This window comes from Cydia pomonella, chromosome 14 (genome assembly GCF_033807575.1).
Source record: "Cydia pomonella isolate Wapato2018A chromosome 14, ilCydPomo1, whole genome shotgun sequence".
In the NCBI taxonomy this organism is placed as follows: Eukaryota; Metazoa; Arthropoda; class Insecta; order Lepidoptera; family Tortricidae; genus Cydia; species Cydia pomonella.
Window position 1 is genome coordinate 13,825,818 of NC_084716.1, and position 17,414 is coordinate 13,843,231.

At 33.3% G+C, this 17,414-nt stretch overlaps 2 protein-coding genes across 3 annotated transcripts in view; one reads left to right on the forward strand and one right to left on the reverse strand.

The window, feature by feature from the left end:
- Nucleotides 1–204: 204 nt before the first annotated feature.
- Nucleotides 205–11,791, reverse strand: LOC133525290 (uncharacterized). The gene is made up of 10 exons (XM_061861577.1): nucleotides 11,765–11,791; nucleotides 5,188–5,209; nucleotides 4,283–4,314; nucleotides 3,936–4,018; nucleotides 3,715–3,803; nucleotides 3,302–3,333; nucleotides 2,268–2,344; nucleotides 2,050–2,138; nucleotides 986–1,109; nucleotides 205–452 (listed from the first exon to the last, which is right to left on the reverse strand). The coding sequence occupies exons 1-10, from the start codon at nucleotides 11,789–11,791 to the stop codon at nucleotides 305–307; spliced, it is 723 nt and encodes a 240-aa protein (XP_061717561.1). The 3' UTR covers nucleotides 205–304.
- LOC133524999 (uncharacterized) overlaps nucleotides 10,625–17,414 on the forward strand; it is a 70,198-nt gene continuing 63,408 nt past the window's right edge. The window contains exons 1-3 of one of the 2 annotated variants that reach the window (XM_061861184.1): nucleotides 10,625–11,083; nucleotides 13,107–13,298; nucleotides 14,762–14,800. In XM_061861184.1, the coding sequence (XP_061717168.1) occupies nucleotides 13,187–13,298; nucleotides 14,762–14,800 (151 nt within the window). In that variant the 5' untranslated portion in view covers nucleotides 10,625–11,083; nucleotides 13,107–13,186. The remainder of the gene's footprint in view (nucleotides 11,084–13,106; nucleotides 13,299–14,761; nucleotides 14,801–17,414) is intronic. The other variant, XM_061861185.1, reaches the window with a different exon arrangement.

The following is a 17,414-nucleotide window of genomic DNA, read 5'->3' on the forward strand; positions in this document are numbered from 1 at the left end:
TTATTAAATTCAGGATTGTAAATATACAAATTTCTCTCTTGTTTATAAAATCATTCGTAGAACAGCAGAAGTCATGAATGGACGTAGAAAATATTTGTTGTAAATGTCAAAATCAAAATCAAAACAGTGAATGAATGGGGGAATGGGAAATGAATTGAAGTTCATCTGTCAGATTTCGGGTTGCCGTGAATTAAAAACGTTCCGTTTGTTTAAAACCTTTTTAACACGATAAGTTTATTTTTATATTTGAACAATCGAAAAGTAATTCCAATCTAATAATAGGAAAAGCCAAAAACCATTCATTTTAAACACAAAATATACCGGCGTCTTCTACAACAACATTGCAACTTTCTGCCACTTGTTCTGTGGGGACCTTCGAGGGTTTTTTAATTTGAGATTTTTTTCCCATCTTCTTCGCCAGCACTTTGATACTTTTCTTCAGTTGATAATCTCTATAAAAATAAAATAAGTTTATCATACAACTCGTACAGTTTACTCGTACTACGTGTGTTTCGTAGGTAGCCGCAAAACTTTAAATGTCGTTATGTAGAGCTATACATTTTTTATCATGTTTATCCTAAGTAAAATCCTGTCGTTTTTTAAAGTTTTAGTTTTATTTCAAATTTATGTGCTTGTTTCGCATGGCTTATTATTTCTGACTTCGTAATGCAATTTTATTGTAAACATGATTTTAATAACATTTTACAAAAAACATTTTTTTTTGTAAAATGCTTCGGTGGTGAAGTAGAAGGTCCATATCTCCAAAAGTACAAGACTTCGTGAATTAATTGTACTTGGTGAACTGTGTGTAAAAATAATGTAATAAATATGACTTCCTTTCAAATATTCAGTCTTATAATATTGGTAGGATTAGATTAGCTTCCAAACACCCTACCACCAAACAAACTTTGTAATTAGATACTACACATTCTGAAAAGTTAACATAATTTTAACGCAAAGTGACACAATAATAAAATAATCTTACGTGTAATTAATCCTGCAACAATAAATGCACGCAGTCAAAGTGCAGACGGTGGCACACGCAATGAAGAGAAAGGCGGCAACTATAACGCCTTTGAAGATTCTGTCAGCCTCCGCTCGAATTTTAGCTAAAAACAAAACAACATTCAAAATCCAAATATTTATTTACTAATTTAATAATCGACATTTTTCAAATCTAACTTGATTTGATATTCATTTGACTAAACTTACATTGCTTAAGCTTCACCACATACAATGGATGCTTTGAGAAACGTTTGTCTATCATATTTTGCTCAGCTGGCCCGATTTATATTATAATTTTCTTATTTAAATTATTAAACTACGATATATATATTATATATATATATATATATATATATATATATATATATATATATATATATAATTATACATTATAGGTATATGTATTTGATTAATAATGCCAGTCATATATACATTTCTAGAGGGAGAATTTTACAAGTTAAGTATGTACATAGCTCATTACCTTAATTCCAGAGATGTGACTTATTTGAAATACTTGTATTTAAAATGCAATGTAATTCATCAATAGTTTATTATATAAAAATGTGAAATTTTGAGTGCAAGAAAGATTTGTTTGATTATTAAAGTCAAAATGGAAAAACATATACATGGATAAACAGGTACAACAACGTGCATCTGAGAGCTTATGTAACGTACTTGCCACACTATCTAACTCAGTAGACATATCATTATCTGTAAAAAGTTATAATTATAAATATTATAATTTTTACAGTGTGGTCCTTAAGCTCCAATTACATCCACCCTTCTGCGATATCGGGCCCGAAATCAGTCCCGATTTCTGGTTTCACGGAATATTAGCACATCACTAACAATATTTGAAATGTAAAAAATACTTCGTCTATAATTGCTAAAAATGTCATGCCATTTCAAAACGATGTGATGATATCTGGTGAAACAGAAAAATGCTCGGGCCTGAAATCGTGTCTGATAAAGTGTGTATTTAAGTGGCACTTTACACGGTTACTAATTATATTGGCATATTTTTCCTTGAAGATTCTTTCTCACCTTCCGTATTATATTTCTCCTTTAATGACAGGGATAACAATCGTACGTTTATTGTACATTCCTGAGTAGTTTTATTAAAACTAGTTGGGCTGAAAGAAATAAATAGTAAAAAGTCACTTTTAGAATTCATCATACCTATAATACGCTTCGCAACATTAAGTATGAAAATTGTATTACGACTAGTTTTGTGGCATCAACCTTAAATTGTACATACTTACATATTTTTATCACAACCGCATTTTTCTTTACAATCTGTGCCTATTGATGGGCAGTCACCGACATCATTACAAGTGGTCTAAAAACAAAAATAACAATAATACGAGTACATACATGTTCAAACACTAATTATATTAGATGTAGATCAGAAATCAGAAATTATTTATTTGCATCGATACAGTATGGGGATTTTACAATACAGTTTTACAGTTCATGTATCTAGCTTACATGCAAGCGTGCAAATTTATAATCAGTAAAATAATTTTACTGATTATAAATTTGCACGCTTGATATTTTATATAAATTTAAATTTATTTTTTATAATTATTATAAAAAATAAATTTAAATTTATATAAAATATCAAATCGAAATAATTGAAAAAGTTTACATACTACCTAGGCATATTATATATATTCATATTCCTTTATTGATAAAATTACAAATTTTACAAGTCAAAAGGTAATACAATATATAATTAGGCAATTAGGTTTTTTTTTGTGGCATATCACAAGTAATACAATTATATAACTAAATATCACTAATTTGAATACTGTTGGTATTAGAGATACGAAATCACAAAATTGTATCTAAATTTATTTAATTTAATTTGACGACAGGTTTGGCCTAGTGGGTAGTGAGTGACCCTGCATACGAAGCTGATGGTCCCGGGTTCAAATCCTGGTAAGGGCATTTATTCGTGTGATGAGCATGGATATTTGTTCCCGAGTCATGGGTGTTTTCTATGTATTTAAATACCTATTTATAAATATTTATATATTATATATATCGCTGTCTAAGTACCCTCAACACAAGCCTTAGGTATTGAGCTTACTGTGGGACTTAGTCAATTTGTGTAATAATGTCCTATAATATTATTTTATTATTAGATGATAGATGGCACTTTCAAAGGGGTTTGCTAATTTGCCGCCACACAAAAACTAAAAGAAATTTTGATCTTTCGACTACCTATCTCACTAATTTGATATTTTCTTAATTTAAATGTATTGAAATTATATATTATTTATTTATTACGTACATTTTTACTTTCAGCCGGTGACAATTCAGCAGCTGCAAAAACAAAAGAAAGATTTGGTTGGTATATTTAAATAGTAGGTATAAGTATATAAATACTGGTAAATAATATTTTTGACAAAAAGTGGCATTCCCTACAATTGATACTATTGATGTTACAAGTCAAGTGTGTACGTAGCTCATTAAATTAATTCATCAATAATTTAGATATGAAATGTGTAATTTTGAGAGCAGGAAAGGTTTGATCGGTTATCATTGTCAAAAAGAAAAAATATATACATGGATAAACAACGCAACTGAGAGCTTATGTAACGTACTTGCCATACCATTTTCCTCAATAGACATATCATTATCTGTACGAGTAAATAGTTAAAATTTTAACTGTAAGGACCACACGGTTACTAAATTTCTTCTCACCTTCCGTATTATATTTCTCCTTTAATGAAAGGATTAACAATTGTACGTTTATTGTACATTTCTGAGTCGTTTCATTAAAACTAGTTGGGCTGAAAGAAATAATAGTAAAAAAGTCAGTTTTAGAGTTATTTATATAACACGCTTCACAACACAACATTACAGCATGAAAAGTATCACAATTGTGGCATCAACGTAAAATTAAAATAGATGTAAATACGTACATATTTTTATCACAACCGCATTTTTCCTTACAATCTGTGCCTATTGCAGTTGATGGGCAATCACCGACATCAATACAAGTCGTCTAAAAACAAAAATAACAATAAGTAATACATACATATTAAGACATTATTTATATCAGATTTATCTAAATTTATTGATAAAAAAAGAGTACTTTATAACAGCTTTTATAGGTGGCACTTTTAAAGTATGTACCAGGTTTGCTAACTTAACTTGCCGCTCCACAAAATAAAAGATATGTTGATATTTCGACTTTCTCCTTAAATTTCTAATTTAATATTGTCTTTAATTAACTGCATTGAAATGTAAATTATTTATTACTACGTACATTATGACTTTCAGCTGATGACAACTCAGCAGCTGCAAAAACAAAAGAAATATTTGGTCTTTTTTTTAATATATAGTGGTAAATAATATTTTTTGACTAATATCGGTGTTAATTTATGCCACTTACACGTCAAAGCACACCAACCACCAATAAGAAATGTACAAAAAAATATTTGACGACACATTATACGATAAACGCCCGGCGTACAAATAATACAACAATAACGCCTCTTAGTATTAGATGATATAATGCTAATTTATTAATAGCATAATAAATACTAATACGTTCACACACTAATGTTTTGATAAGATTGTAAGTATTTAATTACAATACACTTTGACACAAAACAGGTAAATTAATCTTATGAACTAAGAGATGGTTTAAAATCACGCAGAATGAGACATTCGCGATCTATGAGACATGTTTAGTTGGGTTGCCGAACGAGAGCAAGGGATTCAAGGGAACTAAAATAGACTGGCCTCGAATCATGACGCTTATTGTTTGAACGTACAATTTAATATTTGAAACGATTCTAAATATCATTCAATTTTATTGTTATTACAATTTAAATATTTTTTTTAAAGTCTCCATATTAAGACACAGGATTAAACAACGGAGACTTGGACTTCTTCGGGCATGGTTTTACATCTGTCTGTACTCCCGCTTTCTTTTTTTTCTTTCCTTCCAACATTTCGGTTGTTTTTGTTTATTTGTTGCACTTGTTTCTCTTTTTTTATTAATTTCAAGCTTCTCCTCAATTGATGATTCCTGACAGCAAATTTACTTAAATTAGACAATAAACTACAACTATTTTCAAGAAAAAAGGTAAATGTTTGAACAATTTACATTCACACTTACGAATATTGCACCCAATAACAATAAAAGCATCCTAAAAATACACATACGCTTGCAAATCCCGCAAAAACTCTGCCCGAGTTAATCACTCCTTGAAAAATAATCTCATTGCGTTTACGGGTTTTCTCTGAAAGTAATTATGAGATAGGTAAGTATAAGTATGATTTTATCAAATCAAAAAGTTCTTGTAAAATGCAATATTTCACTTTTGTTTACCTGCAACAACGGCTCCTAATCTATTATTCAAAACTCTAAATGACAGTAACAATCCGATTAAGTTCAATTCGCAAGTTCCAGTGGTACTGTTGAAACGCAGTGCCGGATTAAGACATTTTGATGCCCTAAGCATTTCTAGACCATGGTGCCCCCTCATCAAGATTACATTGAATTTTCTTGGTAAATTGAGTGACGTTTATTGCCGCATTACTGCTGAGAATAGAATTTTCAATCCAACACATCATTTTATCACGGAAATTGACAGTACTGCAGCAGTAATGTTCCAACAGTATGTAAGGTCAAGTGTTAGCAAATTGAAAATCGTGCTTCGCATAAGGCCGGAGGCGAGCCAACCAATGTCCAAGTGTGAGAAGACATAAAAGCGTAGGCCGTACTCCGCACAGGGTTTTGCACCCTCTAGAGCTTTCCTGCGAACCTCATTCATGTGAGGGCAAAGGCAGAGCTTCAGTAGGAGCTTAGCCATTGGCCATTGGTTCTTGTCAGACAGAACAAGAACCAATGCCCGCAAGTGTCTTAAATAGCAAATTATTGTTTAAATTTGCTATTTAAGACCCTTGCGACTTGGGACTTAATAGGGTAATTTTTAAAATTACCACTGACCCGACGTTTCAAAAACGGCGTTGTCCCCATGGTCTCGGAGAAGACTGGGTAAAGTCGACGTCATTATCTTGACGTTGGAGAATGGGTTGTAATTTTAGAACTTTATCAAAGGCGATTAAGTCCCGTTTTCTTAAATAATAATGTGTCACAATTATGCTAATAAAATTAGATTTTTTCGAATTTGGTCCTAAAAATGCGTGTAATCCGAGTTTGCTCCATTCCAGAAGGTGTGCATAAATGTTTCCTCTTTTTGAGTTTTTTTTTGCTTGAAAATCGAAAACGGTACGTCCGGCGGAACATTTGTTCTAATTATGATTAAAACTGATATCTGAGGATCCGAAATGTAATTTAACTATGTTCTTGCAACAAAACATATTGATTTATTGAAGGTACCCTAATATGTATTCCAAGTCTAAATTGTATAAAATAAAAAATATCGACCTATTTTTTATTTTTGGTAAAATCATGTTAAAAATCCAAAAATGCCTCTTACCAGTGTCTAATCCACGGACTGTCCTATGTCCTTCAAAATCACGTGATTTCGAAAGGAAAAAAATATCTCCTAAGGATCCCAAAATGTATGCATACCCCCTGGGATGGAGCAAACTTGGATTACACGCATTTAGAATGAAATGAAAGTATTAAAACATTTTTCAGTTTGCTGGGAATTAATTCCTCAAAACGCTTTTTTTGGATCTAATTTGATTGGCCTAAATCGTGAAAGTTTAAATCAGTGTTTTTAAAGGCAAAGTCTAAGGCTGAGCTTTTCATAAGGCTGAACGCGCGGAGCGTTCGATCGGCGCTTACGGATGAGGCATGGATGAGGCCAAAGGTCGAGCTGGAAGAAAGCATTTGAATTTCACCACTGGCGAGGTATGAATGGCTGAACGTCCGGAGCGTCCGATCGCGGTGGGTTATCATACAATACAACTGATGGCGAGGTGTGAGCAAGGCAGAAGACCCAGCTTCGAGAGAGGACAGCTTAGATTTCGATCCATGTTAAGTGAAAGTAAGGCAGTTTGCACAAAGTAGAAGGCCTATAGCGTCGCATAAGACCTAACGCCGAACTGCAAAAGAGTGGCTTGAAATCAAACCTATGTAATCACGGTTCTCCTACTGCTCGGCCTTTGGCTTAAGTGGAAACCGAAACTTAATAAGTTGCTTTTGGTTTTGTGCCTTCGCGGGGCCCTTTATAACAGTTTGACAATTAGGTCGCAGGATCGTGGTTCTGCAGCAACTCGGCCAGGCCGACACATCTGGCGTGCAAGAGAGCAAAATTCGCTACAAAATCGGTAATCTACGTCGAGGAAATCGGTTGGCCATAAGCCCGACGGTAAGAAGGTTGGAGATGTGCTTACGTGTCCTCACTCTATTACGACCCTTCGTTATTAGATGGGTACATAAGTACTACGACTGCGATGCAGCCTGCGCGTTTTTTTCCTACGATTTTGGTGCCCCCCTAGACGTGGTGCCCTAAGCAAGTGCTTATTTTGCTTAATGGTTAATCCGGCACTGTTGAAACGATAGGGGCTGAAACAAGGCAAATAAATAGAAACGTTAGAATTGTTATCACATTAAAGGTACCTTTTCAACTTAAACTTAAAAATACACTTATTACTGACATGGATTTGTTGCTTTCACATTTTTCTTCCAAGGGTATTGTATCACTGTAATAACACTCTGTTTCATCGCACCACCAGTGCACAGAAGGCTGAAAATAACGACAAATAAAAGCCTAAGCAATCCGTATCATTTTGAATGTATTTATGATGTTAACATTTACCTTATCGGTTACCCCTTCCGTCACTGTGTAGTAGAAAACAGGCAATAATCAGTAAGTTTATATCGTATGCATAAAATTAAGATTTACTTTTACTTCAGAAATTTATTAATTTTCTAAACTTACGTATAACATAGGTCCAAAAATATAAACATGTAAATTTCCACATCGTCGGATTTACAAATACATAAATATTAAGTAAAAACGCAAAAGGTATTTTGTTTTTATTAATACGACTGACTCTTGAATCAGTAGGTCACACAATATCACGTTACGAGCTAAACTACGGATATGCATGTATGTCTTCTATGATCAACATAAATTGAACCAATTTAAGAATCAGTTCGGACAATAAGTACCTCTTGGGTCGAATGATGATCCCTATGACAGTTCCTGAAAAGTCGCTTTTAGTTATTAAATTAAATTAAATTATCATTTATTTCAGATCTTTACAATCCATAAGTTTTGTTAGTTTATCTAAGCTACGTACCTAATAACTAGTGTTAGTATTTACTAATTACATCTAAACTAAACTAAAAAGGAACAAAACAAGGGACGGAACAACGTACGGTTATATTAAATAAAAAAAAGAATTGAAAAAATGTTTTTTACCGTATTTTTATTAAGAAAATGATACATTTCTTAAAAAAAATAATGTGCTAAACTTCCAAAAACTATCTAAGTACAAAAATTTTTACGTGACAGTTACTCCATAGAAAAATGAACTGTCATCGGGGTCATCATACGAACCAAGAAGTACTTATTGTCCGAACTGATTCTTAAATTACGAAGTTCATTTGTGCCTTCCGTGTGTCTTATGCATGATTAACTTGACTTTATACAACGCAGCGAACGAAAAAAATTGTGTTTTTATCTTGTTTATTATCAATCGCTGTTTTTAAGCCCTAGAGAAATTAAAATCTAAGGCAAAAATTCGACATACTAGCCTCCAAGTAGAACAGCCTGCGTGCCCTTTATATTATTTTTACATTTAACGTTGTTTTACATTTAGAGTAAAAAAAAATCCAATAAATATCGTAAAACGGGGTGGAAATACACGTTTTTCAACTGATTGCACGACTTTTAGCAATAATCGTAGTGATAAAAGTAAAAATGTTTACTTAATTTTTTAAGTATTCGTTAGTTCTTCAACTTTGCATTTGTACTTTTTTCTCTCCTAATTCAGAGAAAATCGAAGAATACCTACTATTTTCTTCGTATCCTTCAAAACGGAGTCGAATAAAAATATACAAATGGTTGAATAGAAAAATTTAGTTTTCGTTGTAATTAATATCCAATTTCGTTATTTTAATGTCTTTACTCTGCTAGGAGAGGGTAGATATATGCATGTACATATATCTGTTAAACAGTTCATTGATATAAAAGTGCTAATTTTCCGTATCTATACGTGTGCCTTTTACACTACGGGACGTGTTCTTTTTCTATCTCCCCATATGTCCTATCTAATCACCCCAATCCCCAATATAACTCACCCCATATGCGTGCCCACTGGCTCCTTTATAACAGCAAAAGGATTGTTTTTTGCAAAAAAATTGCCTTATTAAGGAAAAAATTGGTGTTATTATTTATAATATAGATAAAACGTGGAGATGACATATACTTTTTTCGCCGGTAGTATTCTTTACATTAGTTTAAGCGCAATTTTACCGTAGGTTCTAAAAAATCTTCGGAGTTACAAAAAGTATGGAATTTAGTAACTCAACAGAAAATTAATTTTTTCAGTCCTAAATTGCGATGTTCTATTAATTCCGCCTAGAATGAGGAGCTCTTCAAAATTGCCAGATTTTAACAAATCTGACGGAAAAGCTTGACAACCAAATAAAAATATGTCCTTATGATTATCACTACATTTACTGCTAAAACAATGTTTCTTTTTATAAACAATAGATTTTCACATTAAGACCTGGTTGCTTAATTGTCGTAAGATATATGTCTTGGTACCAGGACGTTGCGCGTTACGTGCGTATTAGTCAAAGAGTAAAGTAAGTATAGGTATAGGCACGAAATTCTTTATTCTCCGAATACAAACCTCCTTAAAACACTAAGTTTATTACAAAAATGCTTTGAAATTGATAATATAATGACAACTGTTAAGCGAATCAACAACAATAACATTATATATATGTAATTCAACCATTTGAACACTGTGATATGATATGATTTTGCTTTATTTATGTATGTATCCCAAAAAATCTGAACATAGTGATGTAGATATAAGAATATAATAACTTGAAAGAAAAGATTCGAAATTTCTCTATTCACCCCGAGATTCCTGTTGACCCCGTTTTACCGTACAAATCCAGTTCACAAACTAATTACAATAGGTATAGGTACCTAATTTTATACTTAAAAAGAAACACTCGTATCACTGAAATTTACTTATGCATTAATTACAATAATTTTCTAAATTTAAATCATCTAGGTTACATTTATGATAAATGATAATGGACATTACAAAAACTTGGCGCTAAAGTTCTTATAAATTATTTCTTAATCACAAAAATCTTAATTTCGCCGTTTAAATCAAGAATTATGATTATTCTGAACAATGACAAAACGACATAAATGGAAAACGGAACGTATTACAAGACTTGGAGTTATTTTTTCTGGCAACAACGGAATATTAATTAAAAGTGTTTTTGAACAGTTTTTTTTATATTTTTATAGAATAAATACAAAATAATCGTAATGTATTATTTTAGACTTATAGAAAATAATTATTGTAAGGTCTTCTATATTTATTATCTAAACTTAAACCACTTCACAGTTACAATCTTATTTCTCTTTCTATTGCACGTGAACAGGTGAGTTAGCTGTACTTGAGCTGTGGATGGAAGTAGGGATTTGGTAGGGATAGTCTGTCGTGGCAGCATGGCAACGTAGGTAGACCGTTTCACAAACTCAAGTCAAAAAACCAGTTTATTTACCGACTACATCCGTGGAGTGTCGCTTTGCAAGCGTACACAATACGCAGAGCTATTTCGAAACAATTTATTTATTGCCGTCTGTGTTTCCTTATCAGAAATTAGTTTAGGCGTTTATTTTTAAAGTTGTTATAAAAGTATTGTAACTTTAATTCAAACTAGTGTCATTCATAAATTTAAAAGTAGTGATAGGTGTGTCGCAGCGTGAATTTTGAATCGTGAGTTAATTTGTGTGCACTCACGTGAAAATACAGGTGTTTAGTTGCATGTGCAGTTCAAACGTGTAAAAAAGAGATGTTGATAGATTGCGGAACACATCTTCAATTCGATTGCATACATCAGTGAACTTCGTGTGACGAATTCTTTGCGGACTTTATTGAAAACGTGAGTAAAAGTAACAATCAAATAACTGTATTTTATAGCGTATAAAGACGTTCTTATTGAGAGAGCATTAGCGGATTTTTGTAAAGTGAATTCTTGTGAGATTTTAATTGGAATTGGTTGTGTCATAATTTTTTCCAATAGGATATTTTGACAACAATGGGTTGTTTAGGATTGCGTCAGTGATATTGTGGATGTTTTGATTTCGGCATTCCTGTGTATTTAACCGGTCTAGCCTCTATTTAAACTTCATTCAATTATTTTTACTTTTATGTTATTGCTAATATCAATTTGTATGCCTTATTTATTTTGAAATTATAATTCAGGACCACTTTAAAGCATATTCGATATGTGTCTAAGTCAAAAAACAAACCAATGCAAATATTTTGTTTATATTTATTTTCCTTAACACCATAATTTAACTTTGGGACAGAAATTAATGTTTACATAAATAAAATAAAAAAATAAGATTGACAAGTTTTAGGACTTGTTGCATAACATTTTAGACAACTAATAAATTTGTCCTGTAATTGCACTAGAAACTTAAGTGGCAGACAGTTATAGAGTTGGAAGCGCTGGTGGCTTAGCGGTAAAAGTGTGTGACTTGCAATCCGGAGGTTGCGGGTTCAAACTCTGGCACGTACCAATGAGGGACTTATGTACGAAACATAGTTTGATTTTTACCTGTCGCTTTTCGGTGAAGGAAAACATTGTGAGGAATATGGCCTAATCCCAATAATGCCTAGTTTACCCTCTGGGTTGGAAAGTCAGATAGCAGTCGCTTTCATAAAAAACTAGTGCCTATGCCAATTCTTGGGATTAGTTGCCTAGCGGACCCCAGGCAGGAGCTCATGGGAATGAGTCCTGGCAAAATCCAGGGACAATTTGAGGAAGAAGAGACAGTTATAGGGTTGCGAGATCCTTGTTGCAACATTATTCTATCAAGTTTAATATAGCTGAAATCTGATCTGAGGCCCTTTTTCAACCATGTATAACTTCGGCCACATGGAGAATACTTACAGTGAGGATGTATTATTAAATTTTAAATTGGATTTATCTGTATGACATAAATTTAAGTCTGGCAAAGTTTTTTTTTACTACAAAAAAATTAGTTTGTATGTATTGCTCTGACATTTGACGACCGGTCTGGCCTAGTGGGTAGTGTCTGTGCCTATGAAGCCAATGGTGCTGGGTCTGAATCCCGGTAAGGGCATTTATTTGTGTGATGAGCACAGAGTGTGTATATATCGTTTCCTAGTATCTATAGTACAAGCTTTGCTTAGTTTGCGGCTAGGTCGATTTGTGTAAAATTGTCCAGTTGTGATCAGATATATTGGAGTGACCAAGGTGCTCACAAACATCTGAACAAGTGTCTATTTTTAACTGTATGGTGCACCATGAAGAATATTTACTTACTTATTGTGAAGGTGTTAGAGTGCGTTCTCAGATATTTTTGAGCACCTCAGCCGCTCCGAGATTTCTGATGGCGACTGTCTGCAAATATTTATTTATTTATATAAAACAGCACCCCCAAGTAGGCTCCATAGTAAAAAAAGGGAAACTGAGATGCCAGCTTTTTATTGCTAGTATAAGGGCTTTAAAACCTGGGGGTCTACCGCGAAAACCGAAATTCGCAAATTGCGGGGATCTTTCTCTTTTAGTCTTACTAAGATGTAATTAGAGTGACAGAGAAAAATGTCCGCAATTGACGAATTTCTATTTTCGCGGTAATAGTGTTCTACACACCATATGATTTCTCAAATGTAACATTCTTAATTAGAAGGTACCACATTGTCGCGAGCTATAAGGATGTTCTGATACGTTATTTGTATAAAGGTATGAGCAAATTTCATTCTTATGGTAAGCGACAATGTGGTACCTTTTAATTGAGTATGTCACAAATGTTGGCAACTTTGGGCTATTTAGACAAGTCAAGAACAGGCATGCAGCATTAGCAATGTACTGAATATTGCATGCAAGTTTTGCGCTGTGTAAATGATGCTTTAAATAATCTTTTTACTTGCAGATGTCCACAAACCGTAATCTGCACCAGACCATGTGCAACCATTCCTGATGTTCTGGTGTGAGATCGGCTGAGATGCAGCCATGGCGAGCGGCAAGGCTATGTATTCTATAGCCGTTGTTGTGTTCGGCTTCATATGTTTTGTTGTCGGTGCCATAGCGGTGGGCCTACCAACATGGGGCTACTATTACAGTTGTAAGTATAATAATTAACACAGTTATTTACCACATTAAATCTTCTGAGGCCTTCTGACTATTGGACCTTTCAATAGATCATTCTAAAAACATGTACTACATTCTTCTCCTCATTGTTTTCAAAGTTTGTTTAGCTCTATTTAATTTTTGTCTATATCACTGGCTAAATTAGATAGTAAATATCTTTTTTCAATAATATATAACATCAGTTGTAAGTATAGATTAGAAGTTTAAATAGGTATGGAATTTTTTGGAATGTCTAGTAAAATCTGGAGTGTATGTTTTTTTAGAATGGTCCTCATGGCAATGGTACAAAAAAGGTGAAGTAATATCCTAACCTGATAAAAGGTGTTTTGTGACCAGAGGTGTTGTTACCAATAACTAGTACATGAAATGCTTTCTCATACCGATTTAACTTTAAATGGATGTTGGAAATGAGTGTTAAAAATGATTAATCTATTTATTAATCAATCATTGTTAATTTAAGGGAAATGAACCTTAGTGATATGTGCCTACTATATTAGTACTTACTGACTAGTTTTTAATAGTACTGCAAGAAGTAATTACTCAGCTCTCTAATAATAATTTAATACTTTCATTAAATTTAAAGATTTACTAGACTATTAAGATTTTAGATATTTAAGATTGCTCCTCCACATGACAGGCATTGCCTAGTGTGTAGGTCAGGTCAGTAAAAACTGTGTCCATGTAAATAATTTTCAGAAATAATTCTTTAACATGAATGTCTTGAACATTAGTCTCAGATAAATTGAAAGCTTATGCCTATGAAGCATTATCACTAAGGTCTTTTGTCCCTTAGAGATTAGGCGGGTCCACACAGAGCGAACATACGCGCGAGGCAATTTCCTCGCGCACAAACCGGCCAGTGTAGACGTACCTCGGCCGAGTCTACGCAAATTTTATAGATTAGTGTAACTAATTTAAATGTGTTTAGCTAATTATGCACAGCTGAATAATTTTATTTTGCAGATTTACGATTAGATTACAAGTTTCGTTATTATTCTCTACTAGGTATTTACTCTTGCACACATTAGAATACAATACACTACTAGGTATTTATTTACACATGATTGGTTACATTAAATCTTTAAAAAATTGGTCATTATCATGAATATTAATTGAGTCAAAACTCTAACATTCTTGCAAACTGAATATTTAATAGGTATATTTATATTTCTTCCTTGTTTTAATTATTGATTTAACTTACCCATACTACTTATACTCAGAATTTTGTGCATATTTTTATTGAATCATTACATTAAAACTGAATTTAGGAAACAAAACATAATTATGGTCGTCGAATCCAATACACACTAATACTGACCGTATTCCATACGTACTCTATTAATTAATATCTACATACATGATTCTGACCAAACACTTGTAAATATGTAAATTTTAATACTATTAGCCGCACAACTAGATCAACACTAATTCTTTCAGATGATTCTGGCATAGATATCGCATTGCAGTGGCACTCTTGTAAGTACACCCCCCTTTAATAGAATCATGATCTAAAACTATGTCAAACTTCCCACAATGTTGGTCTGGTCAAACGCAGTTCTCATTACTATACTCTGTATCTTTAGGTATTTCAAAAAAGTAAATAAACAATTTGTACATTTTCGGGTAGTTATAACATTTATTGGTTTACCAACCAGATACAAAACCGCCTGGATCTGTCACTGAACGACTTTACTTTAACCTACATTATTTGATCATGTAATGTTTTCATCTACCCTCAACTAGCTTAAGGAGCCATTTGAGGGTAGATTTTGTTTACTTTTATTTAAATAACTTAAGATACAGAGTTTTAGAGCTTTTAAACTCGTAATAAACTGAAGAAAGCACCAGAACTATGTAGGCAGCAAAAGAGACACCACGGCCAACATTCAGGAATGGTTGGCTATTTCAATTGTTGACATACAGTAAATTGCAGAGATAATGGACCCCCCTGCAAACAAGTCTCTATGCAGGGGGTCAGCTATCTATGCAGCTAACAGTACGTCAAAGAGCAAGGTGGTGGGCTGGGTGCACGGTTAAAATAAGTTTATTTCACGTACAATGAGAATCTCACAAGAATTTCATTATTAGTTACGTTTCCTATATAACTATGGTATTTTAATCTTAATTGTTATTAGTTCTCGTAAGATTCTCGCATTATGCATGGCGTTGTGAGCTCCGCGCCATTTCAAAACGCATGTCATATTTTTTGAATTAGTCCATATTGTTAAATATCTTGTGACTCTCGTATATTACATGTACATGTAATATACACGTGGTTTACTATATGTACCTAAGAAATGACCAAATTTTAATATAGTTCACTCGTATAAAGGTAGTTCTAAACATGTAAGTGAACCTCTTGATAATAATTTAATAATACAGACCTTACTCGTATAAAGGCGATTCTAAGCTTTAAACATGTAAACTTGTTGACGTTATTTCTACGTAGGTGTCTTCAGCGTGCATGCACATAATGCAGCATGTCATGTTAGCTAACGATCGTCATTATATTCGATTGCTTACTGTGAAGACCTGTCATTAAACGTAAAGCAGAGCCCACCTTGACACGCCTTGGTACGTTTATGGCACGACTTTATTAGCAGGCAGGATTATTTGCCAAACAAATAAATAAATACTAGGGGACATCTTACACAGATAAACCTAGCCCCAAACTAAGCAAATCTGTACTATGGATACTACGCGACGATATACATACTTGTATAAATACATAGAGAACACCCATGACTCAGGAATATCTGTGTTCTTCACCCAAATAAATTCCCTTAATGGGATTCGAATCCAGGACCATCGGCTTCAGGGTCACTACACACTAGGCCAGACCGGTCGTTAACACATGTTTTTGATTTTATCCGGTGAACTCTGTAGGCGATGTAACATTCCATATTAGCCGGCTCAATATCTCGGCCTAGGCTGATTATAGAAGGCCTAATATTTTTGTACATCTTTCAGTAGATGGCTCTATCAATTATCATCAATGTGTTTTGCTGGTAGTAGTCAGGGATCTTTACCAGACAACCAAATATGTCATCTAAATGTTGAAACTTTTCGTCATAAGTATGTCGAAAGAAATAAGGGAGACAAAAACGCTCTGATATTGATTGACCCAGCCATACTTAAAAAAATGGACTTGTAAAAAAAAGTGAAACGAAAAAAGGTCATTAGATAGGTACCCGAAAGGGGTGTAAACCAAGCTGTTTGATACTTGTGGCAGACGTTTTTTTCATTGTAAATTTCCGTTTGAATAATTTTGTTAAAGGGTGCTGGAAGCCTTATAAGACAAACTGTTGTGAAACTGATCATCGCCCATCGGATACCTTACACAAACAACAACATTGTTTAACTTTAGCGTGGTAAATGCCAAATTTTATTTTTAAACAGATAAACGAACCTAGGAGCTTTAATAGTAGGTAATTACGAGTACATTATGGGATAAGGAAGGTATGGTCAAAGGATAGTCGGATAAATCCCGGGTTACACACAATATTTTATTAGGAATATTTTTTCGAAAAGTCTAATTAGAAAGCAAATATACATTGTATTATACAAGGTGCCCGTGAGCATTGCGAGACATTTTAACTAAGCATTCCTGGTAATATTTAGAAACTAAAATGTCATATAAAATTTTCTGGATTAATTCAATGAAACATGAAATAGTACATTGTACAACGAGGGGGTAAGTGAAATATTGGAAACGAGGGTGTCAATTCCCGAGTTTGCTAATAGTACTAAGACACATTTCAAAGACGATTGTTGAATACTTAAGCATAAGACACGGTTAAGAATTGAAAACCTTCTTTTTAAAAGTTAAATGCACTCTTCACCCCTATAACAATGTATAATCTGCATACTTAAAAATTTTCCCTGTTAGTAAAAAAAATTATAATTTTTAAATCACAATGCATTAAGACCGATACAGTATGGAATTAAGTCGTTTTAAAATAGTGTTTTTTCGTGTTCGAGGCTGGGGCGTTGAGAAGCGTGGGTGAAATTACTTCGCCACGTTCAAGTGTGCTTGTAAACCGATCGAATGATGTCAAAGGAGTAACTTTATACTTCATGACCAATGGTA

What these genes read in the sequence shown, in the direction of transcription:
- LOC133525290 (XM_061861577.1), bottom strand. Translation starts at nt 11,791, where the DNA reads ATGTTTTCCTTCACCGAAAAGCGACAG. An exon ending in CATCAGCTGAAAGTCATAAT is followed by an intron (nt 4,019 to 4,282) that starts GTACGTAGTAAT and finishes TTTTGTTTTTAG; the next exon opens with ACGACTTGTATTGATGTCGG. An exon ending in CACCGGCTGAAAGTAAAAAT is followed by an intron (nt 2,345 to 3,301) that starts GTACGTAATAAA and finishes TTTTGTTTTTAG; the next exon opens with ACCACTTGTAATGATGTCGG.